This window comes from Onychomys torridus, chromosome 4 (genome assembly GCF_903995425.1).
Source record: "Onychomys torridus chromosome 4, mOncTor1.1, whole genome shotgun sequence".
Taxonomy (NCBI): Eukaryota; Metazoa; Chordata; class Mammalia; order Rodentia; family Cricetidae; genus Onychomys; species Onychomys torridus.
In genome coordinates, this window is record NC_050446.1 from 36,771,875 (window position 1) to 36,788,702 (window position 16,828).

Genomic DNA, 16,828 nt, shown 5'->3' on the forward strand with positions numbered 1-16,828 from the left:
TCATAGACCCACCCAGACTCGGAGGGAAAGAGCACACGCACAGAGCCCAGAGCCCCGGGGCCCTCGCTCTGCATCTCCCCTCCCCACTGACAGCCCCTCCCCTCTTCCCCTTCCCCTAGCCCTGACTGCTGCTGCTGGGAGAGGAAAGCTGGAGGTCTGTGAGCTGCTGCTGGAGCGTGGAGCTGCTGTGTCTCGACCCAACAGGAGAGGGGTCCCCCCTCTGTTTTGTGCAGCCCGCCAGGGGCATTGGCAGGTACCTGGGGACCCCTAGATGCTTCAGGAACAGTGGGTGGGGATGGGATTCACTGCTGAGAGCACCTGTAACCCTCGAGGCTCTGTCCCATCCCTGGCTTCACCCTCCATCATCATGACTGCTTCTCAGAGGCCGACATGACAGACATGTACAGTCAGCGAGGTGGACCAGCCAGGAGCCTGGCAGGCAGGCCACGCCACTCCTTAACTCCAGGAGGATTGGATTTAAGTGCAAGAAGATCCACCATGGCATATCGGCTGCTGTTATTTTTTGTGGCCTGTCCGTACAGCGTATTTGAATAATAGCTGCCAGGCTGCTTCTGCAAAGAACCATTCTTACACCATCTTTAATGCAAGGGAGCAGGGCAATGCTGGCCCTCAGCTGCTTCCTTCGCTTTGAAACAGTGACCACATCTCTACTCATACTCGGAGCCATGGTTACGCCTGCACTGTGCACACAAATGGCCTCCAGACCACTCACATAGTGCCTGTGACTAACTCTCTGCCTGTCTCAGCATCTCCTAGCCAACAGGGGAGGGGGAGGGGATTTGCTGATGCATGAAATGAAAGCAGAGGGAATACGCCACTCGGTCACCGGCACTGAAACAGGTGACGTGCCTGGGTAACCTGGGCTGACCCAGTGGATAAAGTGGCTTCCTCCAGCACAAGGACTGCATGGGACTCCTAAGGAGCCTGTGGTTCTGATTTTTCTCCCCAACCTTACTAGCGGGCATGGTGTAAAGCACTTTGCTGATGCTGAGAATTCACTTCAAGAAGCTTTGCTAAGAGTTGTCCTCTGAGAAGGACAAGCCACCCCTTGGTGCTACGTCTTGGCAAAGCATGTAACTGAGGGTGCAGAGTCGCTCTCCTGCCTTAGACCCTTCGCCCCCTCTCGGTTTGCCCACAGATGTCAAATCTAAGGATGCTCAAGTCCCTTATAATGTCATGGTACTTGCATTCAGTCTGTAGATTGAATGCCATTGGTTGGTTAAATCTATTGCTTCAGAACCCTAGATACACAGGGCACTGTCCTTGTCCTCAGGACCAGTTTGGAACCTTAACCCCTTCCTATCCTGAGTTAGCCCCACCTCCCCCCAAATGTGACTATCCTGTCATCACCTAATTGGCATGCCTCACTACTAATTCTACCTGGTATATGTGATTTTTTTACATATAATAACTGGGCACACTAAAAGAATATATAGAAAAAGATTTTGCTGAAAGGAATACAGTAGAAAGATTGTTTGGGCCCCACGTATCACACATCACGTGGGAAGGATGGAGAAACGGGCTGGGTGTAGAGACTGTGGCTATAGGTGTAGCGGGGGCTGATTCTCAGTGGGTCTTTCAGATTGTCAGATTGCTTTTGGAACATGGCTGCGATGTGAACCTGAGTGACAAGCAGGGCCGGACCCCTCTCATGGTGGCTGCCTGTGAAGGACACCTGAGCACTGTGCAGTCCCTCCTCTCAAAAGGTATGGTGTGCTGCAGTGCACTGGCTGCTTTTTCAGAGACCCACTAGTACTTTTGGCTTCCCAATTAGTGTTCTCCTCCTGTGGCTTTTCTAAGGCATGATGCAGCCTGGGTGCTTATCATTCAGCCTTGGTGAGACCCTCTGGCCATCAAACCTACACAGGCTGATACTCTCAGGCGGGCATTCCGATGGATGGGACCCTCAGCAGCCCAGGTTTATTCATGTTCTGAGATTGGATGACTGGACTTGAGGATTATGTTATTATTGGACTTGAGGCCCAAGTCAGATCCAGTGGCCCCTCTTCAATAAGCCAATTGAAAGGACCAAATTAAAAATGGAAGGCAGAAAAAGGAAATCTTACTCAGTATGGCCACATTCGGAAGAGGGACAAAGGTCCAGCAGCCTCCTCAAGTCTGTCTTTGGAGTCCTGAAGTGAAATCAACAGTTAATATAAGGGCCAAGGATACGAACATCTAAGCAGTTCGGGTCGAGGTGTGGTCCCACATGCCATTTGCCCATCATTGTACTGGGCTTCCATCTTGTCCTGTTAGGTGGTCTAGCAAGTTGTTAAAACTGGGAGATCTCTTCTTGGGAGACAAGTTCTCCCTCGGGCTGGTGCAGTTTTCTTCTCATCATGAGATTCTTGGGGAAAAACAATCATTCTTGGGGTCCATTTTTCAATAGTCTGATAGTGAGATTGGGAAACACAAATGTCTTTTAGGACACCTTCATTTCTGCTGACTAGTTACAATGGACTCTTCTCTCAGGCGCTGCGCTTTCTTCCCTGGACAAAGAGGGCCTGTCAGCATTGAGTTGGGCATGTCTGAAGGGTCACAGGGCAGTGGTCCAGTACCTGGTTGAAGAAGGAGCAGAGATAGATCAGACGGACAAAAATGGCCGGACTCCCTTGGACCTGGCTGCCTTCTATGGTGACGCAGAGACGGTGAGTACTAACGGATGTTCACTTCCGGTGTGGGTGCCTTCCATGTGCAGCATGGGTCAGATGGAACGAGGTGCCTGCTCTGAGGAATGGGCTCTGTGAAACTATCTATAGACTCTGGCCTCTGTGTGTGTACACACACGCACACATGGTGTATGGGGTCATTTCAATTGTCTATAACTCTGTTACGTGCAGTCCAACCCAAGTCTGTTAGTCGAGGTCTTAATGCGCTCTTTAAAGTCCTACCCCCCCATACCAACTGTATGTACTGCAGACATGGAGTTGAACATGTATGCCTGATTCATAGCTATATATTTATCATGTGATGCATATAAATAAAATTCCTGCATAATCATTCAGAAACCACTTTCCCTTAAGAAAAATTATTAATTAAGGGAATAGTCAATTTATAATGTACTCATTGTTTTAAATTATTTCTAGTTATAATTTTCATTTGGAAACTGAGAACTAGGAGATGTCTTCCAGGGCAGATGCCATGCTCTGACAGCATGCGCATTCCAGACCTCTACAGGCACCAGGGCATTGCTGAGCTACCTGGAAGTCTGCTTTCTTAGTCCCATGCATCCCATGAGAGGATGAGCCAGAGAGACATATGTCGTGCTGTGGGAAGGCGGTGACCTGGGGCCAGGATTTTATTCATGCATTCAGCCATCAGTAGAAATAGCACTGGACAAATAACTCTTAAAAGACCCCACTCTCAATCTTTATGGCTCTATGCTCAGAAATGCCCTTGCGAGGTCATGGGGTAATCCTTTTTTTTTTTTTAAAGATAATGTCTCACACAGCCCAGCCTTGCCTCCAGCTCCCCACTGTAGCCAAGGTTGGCCTTGCACTTCTGACCCTCCCACTCTACCTCCCAAATACTCTGACGGCAGATGTGCATGCCACTATCCTTGGCAGTAATTCTGTTTTTAAGTCTCTCTAAGGATGGCCCACCACCACACAACCCCTCTCCACTCCACCATCCACAACGAGTAGGAGCTTGCATTTCCATCACAGGGCTCCAGTGTCTTGACGCCATCGTTAACACCCACCCACCCCACTGTTTTAGAAAACACAGTCCTGTGAGTGTGGGTTGATACCACACCATGGCTTTGATTTTCATTTCTTTAACAACTTAGGGACTTACATCTATTTCCCATGCTTGCTGGGTCTCCTCTTCGGAGAAATATCTGTCGAAGTCCCTTACCCATGTCTTGGTTTGTTTTTATGGTTGGTGTAGCTCTTTCATATTCTAGTCAGTAACTTCCCTAGTGTCATTTTGAACACCCAGGGATTTATTGGTAGGAAACACGTCCTGTTGCAGACACAAAACCATCTAAGCTGGACAGAAGTTCCTTTTCTAGTAAGTAGAAAATTTTGAGTAGCCACGGTAGTTTTATTCTTGGCATTTCCCACACACGCAGCTGTTTCCTCATCCCCAGCCTTGATACGGTGACCTCAGACACCCCATCTTCACAGTCCTGACAGTGTCACCTCTTTCTTAAGCCCTGAAGTGACTGACTCTGGCCCATCTGGTTCCAGGCTGCTCACATCTGCAGCCTGTCCTATCACGCTGTGTGAGTCTGTGTCTGGAGCATGCCAAAGCCCACCGTAGCAGCCTCCCTGCTAGTCGCAGGTGAAAAGGTGACCACGAGTCGTGTCTGTGGCCATGGAAGTGGGGTCAGACAGAGATGCTGTACGTGGGCTCACACTGTCTGTACTTGTCGGCTTGCCTTCCTCATCACTGGAGAGTCTAGCCATGGCTGTAGCCCCTTTCCTTGATGTTACATCAGTTTTATTTCCATTGACACCCCCCCACACATACCCACCCCACCCCTGAAATAACCAGAGACCCCGCTCCTGCCAGGGACTGTAACTCAGGCTTATGCTGTCCATGCTGCTCTAGGTGCTGTATCTGGTGGAGAAGGGAGCCGTGATCGAGCATGTGGACCACAGTGGGATGCGCCCCCTGGACAGAGCCATCGGCTGTCGAAACACCGCTGTGGTGGTTACACTGCTTAGAAAAGGAGCCAAACTAGGTCAGTGAACCCCTGATCAGGGTCCTCGTGGTCAGTGAACCCCTGGTCATTGAAACCCTGGTCATTGAAACCCCTGGTCGGTGAACCCCTGGTCAGTGGCCCCCTGGTCGGTGAACCCCTGGTCAGTGGCCTCCTGGTCAGTGAACCCCTGGTCAGTAAACCCCTGGTCAGTGGCCTCCTGGTCAGTGGCCTCCTGGTCAGTGAACCCCTGGTCAGTGGCCTCCTGGTCAGTGAACCCCTGGTCGGTGAAACCCCTGGTCAGTGAACCCCTGGTCAGTGACCTCCTGGTCGGTGAACCCCTGGTCGGTGAAACCCTGGTTGGTGAACCCCTGGTCAGTGACCTCCAGGTCGGTGAACTTCTGATCTGTGAACTTCTGGTCAGTGAACCCCTGGTCAGTGACCTCCTGGTCAGTGAACCCCTGGTCAGTGACCTCCTAGTCAGTGAGCCCCTGGTCAGTGGCCTCCTGGTCAGTGGCCTCCTGGTCGGTGAAACCCCTGGTCAGTGACCTCCTGGTCAGTGAACCCCTGGTCGGTGAAACCCTGGTTGGTGAACCCCTGGTCAGTGACCTCCTGGTCAGTAAACCCCCTGGTCGGTGACCTCCTGGTCAGTGAACCCCTGGTCAGTGAACCCCTGGTCATTGGGGCCAGAGGGTTGGCTTCCAGCATCTTTCCTGAAAGGACTGAAGATTGCCTGATAGGGACTAGCAGCGCATGTGTGCATGTGTGTGCGCGCGCGCGTGGGGGTGTGTGTGTGTGTGTGTGTGTGTGTGTGTGTGTGTGTCTGTGCGCGCGTATGCGTGCGTGCGTGCCTGTGTGCGTGTCTGTGTGTGTCTGTGTGTGTGTGTGTGTGTGTGTCTGTCTGTGTGTTCTCCCTCCCTCCCTCCCTCCCTCCCTCCCTCCCTCTCTCCCTCCCTCTCTCCCTCCCACTCTGCTCTGTCTTACATCTCATTTAATCACAGTCATCCCAAAAACTGAAGTTGCTTTTGATTTTCTTGTTTAAAAAAAAAAATTACATTTTGTCTCTGTGTGAACACAAGCTATACGCAGAGGGCAGTTCGTGGGAATCAGTTCTTTCCTTCAGCCATGTGGGTCCCAGGGATTAAACTTGGGTCCCCAGCCTTGGAGGCGAGTGCCTTCAACCGCTGAGCCATCTTGCTGCCTTTTAGCATATAACATCCTCTCCTGGTAGGCAGAGAGCAGAGGCTAAGTGGGAGGGACGGCCTGAAATCATGCATGGCCAGCTGGGACACTCACACCAGGAAGTGTTAGCCTCTTCCTTTTTTCTGCTTGTGATGAGAACATGGCCAAGGCAACTAAGAGAAGAAAGAGTTAGAATTCAGAGGGGGGGTGCATGACCATCATGGTGGGGAGCATGGCAGCGGGCAGGCATGGTGCTAATGCAGTAGCTGTGAGCTGACATCTGATCCAGTAGCATGAGACAGAGATAACTGGGAATGGTGTGGGCTTTTGAAGCCTCCAAGGTCACCCCTGTGACACACCTCCTCCCACAAGACCACATCTTCTAATCCTACCCAAGCAGAAACACCAACTGGGGCCCAGTCATTCAAATATATGAGCCTATGGGGGTCGTTCTTATCCAGACCACTGATGTTGGGCTCCACTTCACTTGCAGATGGGCTGAGTTCAGAACGCCCTGCATGGTTCTGTAGAACAGGCTGCTGCTCTAGAGTTATGACAGCTTGACAGAAAGGTCTGACCCTGGTGCACACAATTGCAGTGAAGGAGACACTGAGGAGAGAGTGCTTTGGCTAAGGGTTGTGTGGAGGCCCACGGATGTGGACAGTAATTCGCCATGTATGCAGGGAAGAACTACAGGGCCCGTTTGGATTTGCCACCGAGGCCCTTTGACCATGAGCAGTTCTGGATACAGAGGGGCTACATGGAAAATGGTTTTTCCCAGTGTTTAACCAGTTTCCCTTTTTACCTTGACCCTGTACATAGGTAGTGGTGATGCCGTCTTTTTACTTGAAATCAAACACAAAATACAGGGGTGCCGCTGAGTGGCCTCCCAAGGTCATAGTAAGTGGCAGAGCTGTATGTGTGTGACTGGCAGTGTCCCAAGGCCAGGTTAAGGGCTAGAGATGAGGCTGGAGCCAGACCAAGAGAGAAGCTGCACAGGGACCGGGCAGGGGACCCAAGCTAGGACCTCAGAGTGGCTTTGGGGACAGCAGCTTCCCACCCCTGTTATACTAGGTGCTGCAGGGAGCAAGGAGGATGTCCTTGAGGGCTTCCTTGCTTTTCTGGACTCCTCCTCAGGTGAAGGTGAGCATCTTGGTTTCCATTGTTAGGAGAGCAACATGATAGCTTTTGTGGGCGCTGATGATTCCTCCACAGGTTTGCCTTGGCATAATATAGTTGAGAAGCTTAAACCAGCTTGCTTGAGTCCCACTGCCGGGGACACCGAGGCACAGCCCAGCACTGCCTTGCCGTGAGTTCCTGCAGCTGGTACTGTCAAGTGTCAGGGCTGCAGAAGGGAACTGCTTCCCCTGGGCCAAGGAAGCGCCTCTGACAGCATGTTTATTTTGCAGGAAATGCCGCTTGGGCGATGGCCACATCCAAACCTGATATTTTGATTATACTTTTACAGAAATTGATGGAGGAAGGAAATGTGATGTACAAGGTAAGTGGCTTCGTCCCTTTCTGGGCTGCTGTTGTTGACTTGGGACCACCCCTTAGTTTGGTGTTGGATGTTGCAGCTATGCTTCTGTGCAGAGAACGTAACTTAGCAAGAACAGAAGTTCCAAAACTTTCCAACCTGACCTTTTGCCCAGGAGCCTGTTAATCTCCAAACAGCAGAGTCTTAATGGGAAAGCATGTCTCTTTGTGTTTGAGAACAATTGTTGGTGATACTCCCGGGGTTGGCTGTGACTTCCTGTCTAAGCTACTGCATGAAGGGAAGCCTCTGCTAGGTAGCTGACATGTCCCACTGGAAGGTCCCCTGGCTTCCCCGCCTGTCAAATTTCCAAGCATGGCCCTGGACCTAGTCACGAGGTACATGGCAAAAGACACCAAGGAGCATTTGTAGAAGAAGAGAACGTTTCAGGGGATGGGAGGAGGATGACGCAGTGGCTGGTTGTTGACTGCCAAGCTTGGCAGCCCCTCTGAATCCTAGCACTCCACCCCCACCCCCCACCCCACCCCTGGAGAAGCAGAGAGCGGAATCCTACAAGTTGTCCTCTGCCCCCCACGTGCATCAGTGGTGTATGTGTGTCTACACAATACATGCCAAGTACATCATTGTATTGGAAAAGGAAATTAAAACAACCATCCGGGGTTCCCCTCTCACCCCCGGCCTTTCACTTCTCAGTTCTTAATTCTATACATTTGGGGATTTTAAGTGTTTTTAGTGATATCTGTATAGAATGTGGCCAAGAAACATGCTCTCAGTTTCTCAAGAGATAGTTATTGTTTTTCTCAGTGTCCCTTAGAAATGGAAATAAAACCTATGGATTCATAAATTTGACTTTCAATTTTCCCTGGGTAGCTCTGGTGGGTAGCTCTGGTGGGTAGCTCTGGTGGGTAGCTCTGGTGGGTAGCTCTGGTAGGTAGCTCTGGTGGGTAGCTCTGGTGGGTAGCTCTGGTAGGTAGCTCTGGTGGGTAGCTCTGGTGGGTAGCTCTGGTAATGCTCGTGGCTTTGCAGTCTCTCCAGACTGGTCAGCCACTGCTAGCACAGAGGTAGAGACAGGTTCCGTGTGCACAGGCAGTGTGGCTGTGCCCCAGGAAAACCGTAAGCGTATGTCTGTGGCCACGGCCTGGCTTGGGTAGGGTGGAGGCCGTTCACACAGGTTACCTACTCCTTCCAGACCTGTGATTAGGTAGAATTAAGATTCCCGGGGGCGGGGTCAGGTCGAGACTGCTTACCCTTTCACCACTGGGCAGCTTTATCTGCCCTGTTGTTCATTTACTTCCTTTTTGCTGTTTTCTTCATAGTAACAAATAACTAGGCATACAGCATAACCCAGCAGGGTTCCCAGCGTGGAGTCGGTTGGAAATTGAGTTCAGGGTGTATATTGTTGTGGCTTTGAAGTGGTTTTAATGTGGGTTCTGCTAGGTAATTATGTCAGAAATATCAAGCCATTTCCAATAGGCTGCAGCTCCTGCTGTGCAGTGGGCTGCCTGAGCAAATGGATTTCTTCAGCCTGGAGAGGGTGGGCTGTGCCTCTGATTTTTTTGAAGTCAGTTCTTCAGCGCTTCTAAAAGAAGCATTATTATTCCACAGCAAGCTGCAGGTTTATCCACGAGGCACTATCTGCCTTAGCAACTACATCATTTTTTTCCCCATCAGGTTTCTATTATGCTTGAAATTAAAATATATTTCAGGGAAACATGGTTCTTGAAATAACACTGAAATTACATGCGAGAAGATAATTTGATGGGTGAAAATGGAGAGTTTAATGATTTTGCAGTTTACAAACACTTTCTTGTTCAGCCATCTTTTTCCTTGCTGGGTGATTACATGTGAAGTTGGTGCAGCCTGATCATGTTCAGACTAGTCTGTCTCCTGGTTCCTATAAGATTCCTACCCATCCTGATCCTTCTCCCGGGCTGTGGTGATTTTACGTGACGGTCTTCAGCGTGGTGGTTCATCCTAGAGCCCCTGGGAAAGGTTAACTTTATGAGTTTTGAATCCTAGAAAGGGAAGATGAAGGAGGCGGCCCAGAGGTACCAGTATGCATTAAGGAAGTTCCCTCGGGAAGGATTTGGAGAAGACATGAGGCCATTCAATGAACTTAGAGTCTCCCTCTATCTCAATCTGTCTCGATGCCGGAGGAAAACAAACGTAAGCTGGAGCTGTTATCCCCACCCTTCATTAGCAGCAGGGGAAGGCCATCCCCTAGGCTCAATCTTGGGACTACCAACCTGACTGGAGTGCTGTGGGGACCCAAGGCCCTCAGGGACCTCTTACAGGTCCCGGTCACAGCCACTGCCCACCTCCCAAAATGCAGGTGGAATGAGCTGACCTTGGACTTCCTTTGCCTCAGTGAAAGCAGCAAATGCAGGCTGCGCCCCCTCTCCCCCAGCTGTGATGCTGTGAACAACTAAGAAAGAGTTCAACACCATCAGCTCTTACAGTCAACCTGCCCTGTGGCTGTTTTCTCAGAGGGCCTGCTTAGTAGTAAACACTCAATTGATAACCAGTAGGGGTTAACTTATAGTTTGTTACTAGTAGATGTTTTGAACGTCATCCTCCCCTACCCTCCCCCTACTCCCACCCCGTGTAACTCACCTGCTGCGGGGTGAGGGGGGGGGTGCCACACCACCTGCCCTGCTGAGAGAGCAGAAGGATGCAGCCCTGCACACAGACACCTACAGACGGCTCTGCTCCTAGCCTGGGCCCTCTCCTGCCCCCTCTGCCTTCTGTGCCCTGTTGTTACCTCTACCCTCTTCTGAGTCATAATTTCTGCTTCTGTACTGGATCCTTAAGAATAGTCATAAGCTCCGATTATCCAACTTTACACAAGCAGACATGGAAATGTGTCTTGTCCCGTCCCCCCAGACTGCCCTCCCCCGCCCCCCAGGTCCCAGTGCTCTGATGCCCTTAGAGCAGAGCTCCTGGGAGACAGACTCTTTTCTCGGTGCTACTTCTGTCTGGCTCATGTGTGTTTAACTGTTGACTCCAGGACTTTGGCTTGGCAGAAGAATTTGCTTCGAAGGCTCTGGAATTGAAACCCAAGTCCTATGAAGCTTTTTATGCCCGGGCAAGAGCAAAAAGGAATAGCAGGTACTGTCTGGGGTCACCCACGTGACTACAGGAGCCTAGATGAACTTGAGGGTATCCCTTCATCGGGGCTGTTACTCAGACAATTCCCATCCCTTTTAATAGGGACCAGTAGCTCCAAGAGCACAGTAGTGGGTGGTACTCTAGAGGCTACCCTTTCATCTTCCCCACCGTACCCCAGCACAGAACACCTGCCGAGGTCTGGTTTCGGGGAGACTGACAAATAGGGGTAGCACGGGAGCGGAAGAGGGTTTTGTCTGACCTCTGAGCTAGAAGGGGACATGATGAGGTCCGAAGAAGAGAACACAAGCAGGATTCTGGCACCTTCCACCTGCGTGTCTGTACAGCTAGATCAGGGACTCGGAGTCACAAAGCCCCGGGTCAGAGTGCAGCACTGGACTTGGCCCAGCATCTCTGGGCCAACCAGGACTCCACCACCTCAGCCAGTGCCTGAACTTGAACCTCCCGCCCTTTCCCCTTTTGAGGACAGCTAGCTGAAGGACAGTTCCATTCTGAGCATGCTCCCATGTGGCGTCTAATCACATCTTCTGCTTCCATATGAAGGCAGTTCCTGGCAGCTCTGGCCGACCTGCAGGAGGCCGTGAAACTCTGTCCCGCCAATCAGGAAATCCAGAGGCTCCTGGCCCGTGTGCAGGAAGAGTGTAAACAGCTCCAGAAGAGCCAGCAGCAGAAACAGCAGGGTCCCCTGCCAGCTCCGTCCAATGACTCGGATAATGAGGAGGATGCACCAGCCTCCAGTTTAAAGGACCACTTCCCCATCGAGGAGGCAGAAGAGGAAGAAACGTCTTCACAGGAAGAAAGCATTTCCCCAACTCCCAGATCCCAGCCACCGCCATCTGTCCCTTCCCCATATATCCGAAACCTTCAAGAGGGCTTACAGTCCAAAGGCAGGCCAGTGTCACCACAGAGCAGGACAGGAGTCAGCAAGTCCCTGAGAGAGACTATAACTCAGCCAGGCTTGGTTATGCAGCCTACCAAACAGGCACAGATAGTGAAGACCAACCAACATCTGGGTTCTGGGCAATCGAGCATGAGAAACAGTAGCACAAAAATACAAGTCTCTTCCCAGAACCCTCCCCCAAGTCCGATGCCTGGTAGAATATCTGTAGCCCCTTCGGGGAGCAGAAACCAGCATTTAGAGGGAACAGGTCCCTTCACTACAGGAACTGGTTGTGGCCACTTTGGAGATCGGCTGGGCCCCAGCCAGAACCTCCAGCTGCAGCGCAGTGAGAGCGGAACTGCATATCCTCTACCAAGCAAAATCAAAGCTGCCGAGCGGCTCTTGGCTCATGCCTCCATGACTGTGGATGTAGCTCCTCCAAGCCAGGGTGGACCGGTGAGCTGCAGTGATGTGCGACACCCGGCTTCCCTCGCCAGCTCCGGCTCTTCTGGCTCTCCGTCCAGCAGCATAAAGATGTCAAGTTCAACCAGTAGTTTGACTTCAAGCAGTAGTTTTTCAGATGGATTCAAGGTCCAAGGCCCAGACTCTCGAATCAAAGACAAAGGAGCCAACCAGGCGCAGGGCGGCACCACTGAACACAGGCCCCGTAATACTCCCTTCATGGGCATCATGGACAAGACTGCCAGGTTTCAGCAGCAGAGCAATCCTCCGAGTCGCTCCTGGCACTGCCAAGTGGCAGAGGGGCTACTGACAAACACAGCCACTGCAGCTGGCCTGCAGTCTAACTCGGAGAAGCCTGCTCTCAAGCCAGGAGGCTATTGTAGCCAAGCCAAGCCTTGCTCAGTTTCCTCGCTGAGCACGGGTGTCCCCAACGGGGCACAGGTGAAGGAGCTGGAGGAGAGTAAATGCCAAATCCCAGCCCTCTGTCAAGACAACAGGATGACTAAGGGTGTTCCTCACCTGTACCAGGAAAACATCTCTAAGCAGCCACCTCATGTCAGTACGGAAGCCCACAGGAGCCACCTCACTTCAGCGAAACCAAAGCGATCGTTCATTGAGTCAAATGTGTGAGCCTTAAGCAGTCCCTATGTAGTAGTATCTGGAGTGCAGTCTGTCGGCTTGGGTAGCGAATAATGTCTTTTTTTTTTTTTTTTTCATAATAAGAATTACATTTTAGCCATATGTTCCACCTCTTGGGTGAATCTGATGCCATTGACATATTAAAAATGTAGCATAAAACTATAGTACATAGCTAGAAATCGCCCACAAACAGGAATGCTAAACCATTAAAAACTACACTGGGCTTCTACCTGTCAATTTAAAGGCTGCCAAGAAGATATCAACTGATGCTATTCTCTTAGGAGATTCGTTTGCTGTGTACAAAAGCACATTTACTTAGAGAAGAAACATCCACTGGTAAAAGATGTTAATTCCTGATATCATATCTGGAAATGTATGCTGGGAAAGATGGGGAATGTTTGAGCAGTTACAGATCCCTTTAGTCACACCCCAGTTCTTACATATGTATAAACATTGCAATCTGAGTGCTTTCTGGCCAGATATAATAAATGTGACTGTAAACAGCAAGTTTTTCCTGTTACTGAAATACGAGCACACCCAAGTATCATTCCCATCGTGGCAGTTACTCAAAGCGGATCACATGTTTACTTCCATGTTAATGGCCTTTTTTGCAGAGTATTTTTATAGCCCTATTTTTGGAAATATATTCATGCTTCGTGGTGTTGCTGATAGAAGGGGAGGCTATCTAGACTCTTGATTGGTAACCAGGTCAGATACTTTTGTGCAGAAGTACCAAGACAAGCACTCTTGGTGATGCTGACAGCTTAGCTCTAACTGGTTCCAAAGGCGCTCTGGACAGCGACAGAAGTCCCTGAAACAAGCCCCCGATGTCCTCCAGGGACAGTGTTTAAAAAGGACCCTGGAGGTCTGGGGGTTGGGTGTTTTCATTATGCAGTCAGTATTTCGCAGTCACATGTTGTATATAGAAATAGCTGGCCCAGTTTTATTCAGGCTTGTACATATAACTCAAAGGGAGTTAATCTAAACCACAGAACCCTGCCATCCATCTGCATTTCTCTGTAAGCTCCATCCATGCTGGTTACTGCACTGAACGATACGCTCTCATGGTGTGTTAACAGGATACCCCAACGGCACTTTATCTCACTGTCTGAACACCTCTGAGGTGCTGTTCATCTGCAAAGATAAAGTACAGGAATGAACCTTGGCTTATGGTATTTTTATATGAAAATGGTTACTGGAGGATGTTCAAATGCTGGTTTGAGAGAGATTGGGGGGGTATTTTATATGTTGAGATGTGAAATGTATTTTCCAGAACTGGGGAGAAGGAAGTTCTATATTTGCAGAATGTTTTAAAAACGAGTAGCTGTGATGTTCATGTGAACATCACTAAGGTTTTATATGAAGAGGAACCTTGCAGTGTCATCCGCGTATGTTCCTGTGTGTGTAGCGTGCTTTGTACAAAAGCTAGGCCATTTGTATGCGCTTCCTCTGAGCTCTGCTCCACTTCCTATGGCTATTTATTGTTTTCTTTAATATTTGTGAAAGTCTCTTTTGTTATGTAGTTTTGTTTCTGCACATCTACTGTATTTCTCCATATGGAATAAAAACCATTACTATCAGTGGGCTGGCCTTCATTGATAGGGGTAAGCAGACAGTAATACCTCCTCAACGGCTAGCTGCCTCCCTTTAGTGGTACCCTAAAGAGTGAAAAACACTGTTTTTTTGTTGTTGTTGTTGTTTTTGTTTGAGACAGGGTTTCTCTGTGTAGTTTTGATGCCTGTCCTGGATCTCGAACTGTAGACCAGGCTGGCCGCGAACTAGCTCTGCCTCCCGAGTGCTGGGATTAAAGGCATGCACCACCACCACCACCACCACCACCACCACCACCACCACCACCACCACCACCACCACCACCGGCTGGCCTGAAAAAAAAAAAAACATTTTTAATATAGCAACAAACACATTTCATCTTCATCCCAGAATAAAGTAGAAGCTTCTAGAAATTCCAGAGTCCTCTAGCATCATGCTTGGTGATTTTTCCCTCAATAGGAAAGAAGCATGAGGAATAGGAATGTGTACTAATGGGCTGGCTGGCAGCAGGTGATCTGTAACATGGTAGCTCACAGCTATCTGTAACTCCCAAGATCGGACACCCTCACACAGACAGACATGCAGACAAAACACCAATGCACATAAAAATAAAATAAAATAAAAAAGAACAGCTGGTTCTTTTAGCACATTTGCATTATTCTTCAGTTAAAAGGGTTTTTTTTTGTCTTTACGTCCACAGATTTGTTTCAGAGCAGTCAAGAGTGAGATTGTTTTTGTTGTATCATGATACACAATTCTTACTTGAAATATTTATGTAAATTTTAACTTAAAATTTTTGATACTTTTCCATATGCATACTGTGTTCATATTTCTACAGCTTCCTGTGCTCATCCAACTCCTCCCTACCACCCCCATGCCCTCTCACATTCATGACCTTTCAGTTGTCGCGCGCACACACACACACACACACACACACACACACACACACACACACACACCCCTAATCTACTGAGTCCAGTTACTGTTGCTTATATGTATATGCGTTTAGGACTGGATAGCCTATTAGGGGCTTGCCCCTTGAGAAGATTAATTCTTCTCTCAGCAGCCACTAATTGTCTGTAGTTCTTCATCTAGTGGTGGGGACTCTGAGATTTCCCTCATCCTTGTTGGCATATTTCTATTTTTTTCAAGTACATTTTAAATCTATATAAGATTATTATTTTTTACATCCTAAGCACAGTTCCCCCTCCTTCCTGTTCTCCCAGTCCCTCCCCCAGCCTCCTCTCCACCCCTCATGAGCCCAGGTTATTTGATTCTGTGGGTTTTCTTGTGATGTCCTTGACCCTACAATCCTTCCTCCCCCCTCTTCCACAGAATTCCCAAACTCTGCCTCATGTTTGGCTGTGGGTCTGCATCTGTTCCCATCAGTTGCTGGATGAAGCCTCCCTGATGACATTTGGGCTAGGCACCAATCTGAGTATACTAGCCAGGACTCCTAGCAATGGGGGATACAGAGCCTGAACTGGCCATCTCTGTGACCAAGCAAGACTTCCAGTGGAGGGATTGGGACACCATCTCAGCCACAAAACCTTTGAACCACAATTTGTCCTGCCTACAATAGGTGTTGGGGTAAAGGAGGCACAACCAGTGACTGGTTGGTCTAGCTTGAGACCCATGCCACGAGGAGCCCACCCACCCCTGACACGGCCTGGAGGGCCAGGACCCCAAGGCTGGATGGCCCAGAGACCTAGGGCAGAACCAAACACGAGGGGAGTGTGTGTGTGTGTGTGTGTGTATGAAATGATCCCTAATGATATTTTGCTATACACAAATACTTTTTAAAAATAATTTCCTTGAGAATTTCATATATGCATACAATGAAATATGACTATACCCCCAATTTCCTTCCTCCAGTCTCCTGATATCCCTATCAATATGTACTGTCCCAACTCCATGGTTTAGTTTTTACTAGCCCATTAAATCCAGTTCGTGCTATGTATTATGTGTGTGGGTGTGGGCCTTACTTGAGCAAGGGGATCTACCTGTGGGGACACCTTCCAAAAGATTGACTCTCTCCCTTGGCTGCCATCACCTGCCAGGAAAGACTGACTTTGAATCTGAAGCTTAGTAACTACTTTAGGTTACTGTCTTGTTCCTGATGTCACTGGAAGCCTAATTGTTTCTAGTACTCAGCACTGTTTCAAGGTTAAAACAGAAGAATGGGACAGGAAGGCCAGAGTAGTACTAAGGAATGCATAGTTCCTGTCTTGACCACCCTGGACAGCAGCCAGTATGTGAGAACTGACGGAGTTGCTATTCTGATTTCAGTCTTGATAAAGACAGGACATGCTCATTATCCAGGCAAGAAGTGAAATCCCGGGAAGCTCCAGGTCAGAGGGCACTGGGCACTGCTCCCACCTCCTCCTGAACCAACCCCTGGGCCACAGTGTCCGGAGTGGGGGTATGGGTGGGTGGGAAGATGTCTTGTTGAAGACAGGGTTGTTTGGCAATGTCAGTTTAGATAAAAAGTCAACACTTGGAAAGTTGGTAGTTTTCAGGTATTTTGCTTTATAAGAAATATTACCACATCTATTTTACTTACGTGTCTGGGTATTTTGCCTGCATGCCTGGTGCCCTGGATCCCCTGAAAATGGAGTTACAGTTGAGCCACCACATGGGTGCTGGGAATTGAACCTGGGTCCTCTAGAGGAACAGTCTATCCAGTGACTTTCAGTGATGGTTAACTTTTAAGTGAAAAGATAGCCAGCAAGTCTCCTACTTTATAAAAACAAACAATACAGAGATTCTTGGTTTAATGGTGGTTCTCTTCTGAATTAAAGAACAATTAGAAATAATAGCATAATTT

At 49.2% G+C, this 16,828-nt stretch overlaps 1 protein-coding gene across 7 annotated transcripts in view; it reads left to right on the forward strand.

Moving 5' to 3' along the window:
* Tanc1 (tetratricopeptide repeat, ankyrin repeat and coiled-coil containing 1) overlaps positions 1 to 14,030 on the forward strand; it is a 223,472-nt gene extending 209,442 nt beyond the window's left edge. For all 7 annotated transcript variants that reach the window (XM_036184559.1, XM_036184555.1, XM_036184557.1 and 4 more), the window contains 8 exons: positions 120 to 253; positions 1,604 to 1,727; positions 2,494 to 2,669; positions 4,576 to 4,708; positions 7,258 to 7,349; positions 9,363 to 9,509; positions 10,351 to 10,451; positions 11,013 to 14,030. In XM_036184559.1, coding sequence (XP_036040452.1) covers positions 120 to 253; positions 1,604 to 1,727; positions 2,494 to 2,669; positions 4,576 to 4,708; positions 7,258 to 7,349; positions 9,363 to 9,509; positions 10,351 to 10,451; positions 11,013 to 12,441 — 2,336 coding nt within the window. In that variant the 3' untranslated portion in view covers positions 12,442 to 14,030. The remainder of the gene's footprint in view (positions 1 to 119; positions 254 to 1,603; positions 1,728 to 2,493; positions 2,670 to 4,575; positions 4,709 to 7,257; positions 7,350 to 9,362; positions 9,510 to 10,350; positions 10,452 to 11,012) is intronic.
* The last annotated feature ends 2,798 nt before the right edge of the window (positions 14,031 to 16,828 follow it).